Consider the following 7,399-nt stretch of genomic DNA (forward strand, 5'->3'; position numbering starts at 1 on the left):
TCACTTGAAAATTTTTTAATTTTTTTTAACAAACAAATTTTTTCAAAAAAATTATTTTTAACAAATTGCATCTTTAATTTTTTAAAACGTCTGAATGTCAATTTTTTTTATAATTATTTTTTGTCATAATTTATTTGCTACAAAAATTCTTAAAATTATCAAATATCCGCTAAATTAATTATCATTAAGACTAGCCGACACAATCTTTGTGGAGGGGTATGCTATTCCTTATAGTAGCATTGTAAAATACCTTGGGGTGACTATAGATAGTACTCTCTCATGGGAGAATCAAGTAACAAATGTGTGCAATCGCGCTATGAGTATTCTAGCACAACTAAAAATAAACAATGAAATATTTAGTGAAAGTTTACGTATTAAGCTAGTATCTACTTTCATAATTCCTCTCTTTGATTATTGTTGTGCGGCGTATACGAATATGTCAAACAAATTATTATTAAAGATGCAGCGTGAATTGAATTCATGTGTTAGATTTATCTATAAAGTACCAAAATATGAACATGTTACTCCATATTTCAAAAAGTTAGGTTGGCTAAAGCTTGCAGCGAGAAGAGATTATTTCATTGCTTGTCTGTTTTATAAGGAAATTCGACTAAATTATCGACAGCTATTCGGCTCAAAACTAGACTTTTTGCCTGTAGCACTGCGTAGAGGTGATGTCCGACAAGACTATCTTCGTATACCGCAGGCTAATTGTGTCATGTATGATAATTCATTCTTAATTCATGGCATACGTATCTGGAATGCAGTGCCAGCTGAGACTGTGGCTGTAGATAATTTGGTTGAATTTAAAATGCTTGCTTCAATCACTTTTTTGAACATGACAATTAACAATTGCAATCTTTATTTTGGATCTTATTTAAATATTTTTTATTGTAGAATTATTATGACTTTAAATTAAGTTATTTGTTTGTATTAAATAATCTATTTGGATTTTATAACATTTGAAATTAAATCTAATTGCAAACCTTTAATTAGTTAAGTAATCTTGTAACCTATGTAAACCAATGTAATTTAAATATTGATGGCTTTGAGGGAGCTTAGGTTCCAGAGCCAAATAAATTTTTTATCTATCTATCTATCTATCATAATTAGAATTAAATTCAATCAAAAAAAATAATTTGAAAAATTGGCATCCATTGTTATTTTTTTTTTTTTTTTAATTCGTTCACCTGAAATTTTTTTGTTTTTTCATTATTTAAATAATTAGTAATATATAAAGCCAGACATCTGTTAATTTTAGTATGATGTATTATAAAATAATTTATTTAACAATTGTATTATTATTACTATTTTTATATAAATAATATTTAATATGAGTGTAATTATTACAGTATTTTGAACAAATCACAAGTTATAATGTAAACAGTAAAATTAACCTCAAACATTACTTTATTTTTGTACCTCACATGCGGTAAAACAGATTGAAATAGTGGCGGTAACGACATTTGGCAACAGCGCAGTTAGAAAATCTCCCGGAGGCTCACTCGCACCGGGCGGCATAGCGCCGCCCGGTTCCGGAAATTGATTTTTTAAGTTACTTCGTAAATATTTTTATGCTTTTTGATAACGTCACAATTTTTAGAAAGGTTAAAAGAATGCACTTAATTTTTTTCAAAATTATCAATGAACTCAATTTCGAGAAAAAAAAAAAAATGCCGAAAAGGCGGCGCCGCGCTCATTATGCGACCTACGAAGGGTTAAATCTGTACAAAATTGTCCGACCAAATTATTTTTGATTTTATTAGAAAAAAAATTAACAAGGGCTACAAAACTATCAGCTTAATGATAATAAATAAACAGCCTAATTAATTTTTGTTTTTTCGATATTTGTGTCTTTTGCCATATAACATGACAGGGGACTTTTTTTTTTTTTTTTTATCAAATTGAGAAAAATCAAGCAAACTAATCCAATGCATCTAACTATTTAAGTTCTCAATGAATGTTTACATTAATTAAAATAATATTAAGATTTATGAATTCAATTTTATAAATAAATTATAAATAAAAATAGTTGCCAGGGGACTGAGTTTTGAAGTGGCCCAGACACATATTTCCAGTACAAACGGTGCTTTGACACTAAATAAAATGGCGATAAAGCGCTAAAAGTCCTATGGTTATTAACTTAAGGCTAGTTAGATCCTTATAAACCTTACAAAAGGTAAAATAATACGCTGGATTTTTTTTTTTGGCTTTGAACTTCTGGCAGGGGACTGTTCTTAAAATGCCTGGGACAAACTTTGATTTAATGAATTTAATGAAACAAATTAATTTTCGGTACTTTTTATGGAAGAAGATTGTTAGTTAACTAATTAAGTTCATAAACATTATGGGCCAAATTATATATTATGAACGAATAACTTAAAATTTAATCTTAAAGTTTTAATTTTGGAAATGGGACAGCCCAGGGGACTGTTATTTCGGTGGTTTACGAATTTATAGCAAAAAAATCAAAATTTATTTCATTTTAGTTTTCAATGCTTCAAATAGAAATGTTTTTTTACTTTCGTAACAAATATTTTTAATTAACAAAATAACAATTTTTTCTTGCTCTCCTATCCGAAAGGACGCTCTTTCTAGACGCATTTTACTCCAGAAAGAGCAACATTTGTGGCTTGTTTTAGCGCATGCGCGATACGCATATTTTCTGGCCGGACAGCACAGAACCTCGCTTTTTTCATATTTTCGTGGCGCGAGTTTCAACTGTCTAACAGTCACAACATCGTCTGTATGTAACATGTCAGCGCATAAACTAACCAGAAAATGTCAAAGAAATAAATAGTATATTACATACCTAGGCCAGTAAAATAAGAAAAGTCTCAGATCACATGTAATTGTTGGCCGAGGCGAAGCCGAGGTTGACAAACATGTGATCTGAGGCTTTCTTATTTACTGGCCAAGGTGTGTATACTATTTTTCTGCTCGACGTAGCCGGAATGTGGCAACTTTGTTTAGCGCAGCGGCCAGAAAGTTGCCACTTTCCGGCCGGAGGGCAGAAAAAATAATTTATAACTAGATTATTATTAATGAACTATTTAATAATAACACTACACAAATGATTTATATAAAAATTTTATACAAAATAAAATATAAAAGTTTTGTGGACTTTATTTGCTTTCTTTTATATTTTGACAGCTAGTCAAGCAATGTTTATAAAACAATAGGTACATGTACTCTACAAGCTTCTAATAATTTAATTTCAATCTTTCTTAGTCGCCGATTACTAATTAAAAATTAATTTTTAATTAACTCAAAAAAATAAATTCTGTTATTAGAACGAGTTTAAATATTTGTGTCAAGTTCTGTGCATTTTATCACTCTTAATTAGAACAGTTGTTAGTAAACTTTAAAATAACTTATTTTATTTTTTTTAATTTATTAATTTTTACTTTTTTTTTATGTCCGCCCCGACCAGCAAAGCCTCGGCTTTGCAAAAGTCGGGCGGCGCCCTCCTCGAGCCCGGCAAAGCCCCTTCCACGGAGTTACGTACTTTCGGGTGGAGAGCAAGAAAAATAGTATACAACCCACGACCAGAATGTTGGATGCCCTGACGTATGGGATATGATGGCCGAGGCCATCATATCCCATACGCCAGGAAATCCAACTTTCTGGCCTAGGGTTGTAATATACTATTCCAATAAAAAAATGCCTGGGACAGAGAAAAACATCCTTACAGAGAATCACCCATATAATAAAGCAAAATTTTATTTATCACATAGTGACTGCAAGATTGCTAATTTGGTATTAAATTATTTTATTATAAAAATTATTATTACAGTAGAGCCTCTATAATTCGAACTTCAAGGGAGAGGCAAAAAAATTCGAGTTATAGGGGATTTCGACTTAGGCAGATTTTGATTCGATATAAAGAGGTTGAGATTCATTCTTATAAATTTTGAGTTAGAGGGGTAAAATAAATAAAAATTTAAGTTTGCAAAGATGACACACATATTTTTATTTATTATAAATCAACATTATTTCAAAACATCCTTAAAATAATAAAATATGGCATTAAAAAAAGTCAGTAATTTTTTTTTGCTTCAAATAATTCGGTTGTTCTCTATCTATTCGAGTCATCTTAAAAGTCTCAAATAATCGAGTTGTAAAGGTTGTAAAATAAAACATTGCTATGTTCGAGATACAGAGGTAAAATTTAATTTTTCGAGTTATGGAGGGAAAATATGTACAGAAGTAAGGACTCACTTATTATTTCGACTTATAGAGGTTAAAAATTTCGAGCAATGGAGGTTTTGAGGCTTGGAAGGAAGGGAATGAAACATTTCTTCGAGTTTAGGAGGTTTTCGACTTATCGAGGTTTAACTTAACGAGGTTCTACTGTACAAATAATTGCACCCAAAAATCACTTAATTGGAATAAAGAAAGTAGTTGTTAAGGGAATTAATTAATTAAATTCATAACAGCGTAACCTTAACCCTTGAGCTCGTATTGTACTCTCATGTGCATAATAAGCCGCATGTCGTTTAAATTTTGTCGGGAAAGCCACCAAATCTCAATTCCGCGCAAGCGACGCGCTTCTATTGCTTTAAAGTAGGAATTTCAGACGATAAATGTAAAAAAACTATTATTATTATTTTTGCTCATAGAAATAAAGACATTTCAATGTGGAATATATTCAAGTTCATATCCCCTTCATTGTTATTTATTATACAAATTTATGCATATAAATATGGATATTGATGTCTTTGTTGTTCAATCGCGTAAATTATTTGTTATTATTCAATTGTATGAATTTTGTCATTAATATTTATCATTTATTTCCATTATTTAATGTTTATTAATATTAATTCAGTTTATTTTTTAAAAATATTATTATTAATAATTTTCAGTAATAACTAAAAAAATTAAATTTTCATTTTATTAAAAAAATATATCAAGTGCTCAGGGCGTATTTTCCATTAAATATTAATCTCCGTAGCGAAATTAATTACTCTGGTTTTTGTACTATATATATTTGTCATCACATCCACTTGATGCTGGGTTATAATAATTAAAACTAAATTAAAACGACCGTTAATCGTTTTGAGTTTTAAAAATTGTGAAAAAAAGTGACAGTAGTTTATTAAACCGGAGAAAATAAAGTTGATTAAAGTGTAAATGTACTAATAGAGTCTGTGAACTATAAAAGTCGCGAGTTAAAAAAAAAAAAAGAATGAGAATAAGTCACTGGGAGAGTGATAGTTGAAACTTTAAGTAATTCAGAATTACAAAATTATCTCGGAGTTGTTAAATGCCCAGTTTAATAGTCACTTTAAATTTTATTAATTAATACTCTTAATGGAGCTTTTAAATTAATTAAGCTCAAAATACATTCTCGTACATTAATCTCCGATATCTTTATCTTTATCTTAACTCCTTTATTTTTGACCCGTTAAAATCGAAAGCTCATTTCACTCTTTTGTCACCGCTCAAGGGAACAATAGTCCTTTAATTTAAATTATTCCAGCGAGTAATTGCTGACCGGGCTTCAAATCTACTTGTTGATTATTATTTAAATTATATTTAGAATATTATTTCTGGTAAAGCGGTATTTTTTTTTTAAACAAAGCCACCACAAATAGAATAAACTTTTGAGCAAATATCAAATTTACAACTTTGGGAACTAAATTAAACTGTAACTTAAATTAAAATTTACTTTGAAAATAATTTACTATTGGATTATTAATAATAAATTTGTAATGCAATTTGAATACAGATAATACGTCAGTATATGTCTGCGTACACATATGACCGCAACCTATTCATATGTGACATCTTGTTAATAGGGTGGAAATTTACATATAGATGTATATATATTTGTATGTATCTACATAGACTTGTGGTTAGACACAAGACATAATCGATTAGTGGTAATTCATAAATCGCGCATTTTAATTTCTTGATAAATTAAAGTCAATAAAGCCGCAGTTTAATATTTAAAAGTCATTGATCTAAGCCCTATTTTATTTTAATTAAAATCGATTTAATAGAATAGAGGAATTTTTTTTTTAAGTATTCTGTTTAAATTTGCCTGTTACTATACCCGCACAATTTCACAATCTGATGGTTTATTCTTTTTTTTTTTTTAATTTTAATTAAAATTCATTTTTACTATTTGATATTTGAATAATAAATCCTCAAATAATAATAATAATAATAATAATAATAATAATAATAATAATAATAATAATAATAATAATAATAATAAATAAATTTAATATTATTGGATAGTAATAAACGAAAAACAGATTCTTCTTAATAGTACTCTAGTGTAAAGCAAAATTCATTGATCCCGCCGGGAAACATAAAGGTAGATGTGTCGATTACCTTTTTTTTATTTTTTTTCATTTATATTTTTATTTTCCTATATAATAAAAAATAGTGAATATAGTGGAGTTATATATATCTTCATATATAGAATTCAGATCTATCGCACAAACGTACATTTCGTGCCAGCAAAACAGAGTAATTTGATAACCGCATTTCTATCAGCTTTCGCTCATCCATCGCTTCCAGCAAGACTCGGCTTTGTAAAAATAAACAACTAGAAATTACTGAAAAACAATACCAGGTACAAAATGCTGAATGTAAAGCAAATGTTTTTATTCATAAATCTAAGTTACTGGAAAAGTTATATTGTTGATACGGAGGACAATTGCCGTAATTCTATTATCTAATTGTCATGTGTATTTTGTGTCGTTTGCTAAATTAATTCTGTTATAAATAGCTTTTTTATGTGTTCATTGTTGCGGAAAATTTTTTTGTTATCATACAATACTGTATAGCGTATTTTTCTTACTATCATTATTATTATTATATAAATTAATTTTTATTTAAAGTTTAATAATATTAAAAAATTTTCAAATTTTTATAAAAAAAAAAATTCAAATTTCTTAAAAAGAATTTTTTAAAAATTATTTTATTATTAAATTTTTATTTATTATTTATATATAATTATTATATTATTATTATTATTATTATTATTATTATTATTATTATTATTATTATTATTATTATTATTATTAATATATCATTATATATAAATTAAAAATTTATTATTTTTAATTATTTAGTTATGAAAAAGAAAAAAAAAATAATAACAAAAATATAATTGTATTGTTGCAGGATACTTTCCATTATCCCCAATTTGGTGCCTGGCGTGGATATGCCTGGACGTTCTGTTTTGCACAGCGAGTATAATGCACTTGTGTACAATAAGCGTGGATCGTTACCTGAGTCTCCGTTACCCAATGAAATTTGGCCGTAATAAAACACGCAAACGTGTAGTCTTGAAAATAGTCTTCGTTTGGATTCTCAGTATCGCTATGAGTCTTCCACTTAGTCTCATGTACTCTCAGGTAATTTTCTACCCTCTAGTTTAATT

The 7,399-nt window shown here is 28.2% G+C and overlaps 1 protein-coding gene across 1 annotated transcript in view; it reads left to right on the forward strand.

Moving 5' to 3' along the window:
• LOC123261877 (alpha-2B adrenergic receptor) overlaps positions 1–7,399 on the forward strand; it is a 153,321-nt gene that overhangs the window by 119,980 nt on the left and 25,942 nt on the right. The window contains exon 3 of the mRNA XM_044723738.1: positions 7,141–7,373. Within this exon, the coding sequence (XP_044579673.1) occupies positions 7,141–7,373 (233 nt within the window). The remainder of the gene's footprint in view (positions 1–7,140; positions 7,374–7,399) is intronic.

Source organism: Cotesia glomerata, linkage group LG3 (genome assembly GCF_020080835.1).
Source record: "Cotesia glomerata isolate CgM1 linkage group LG3, MPM_Cglom_v2.3, whole genome shotgun sequence".
Classification (NCBI taxonomy): Eukaryota; Metazoa; Arthropoda; class Insecta; order Hymenoptera; family Braconidae; genus Cotesia; species Cotesia glomerata.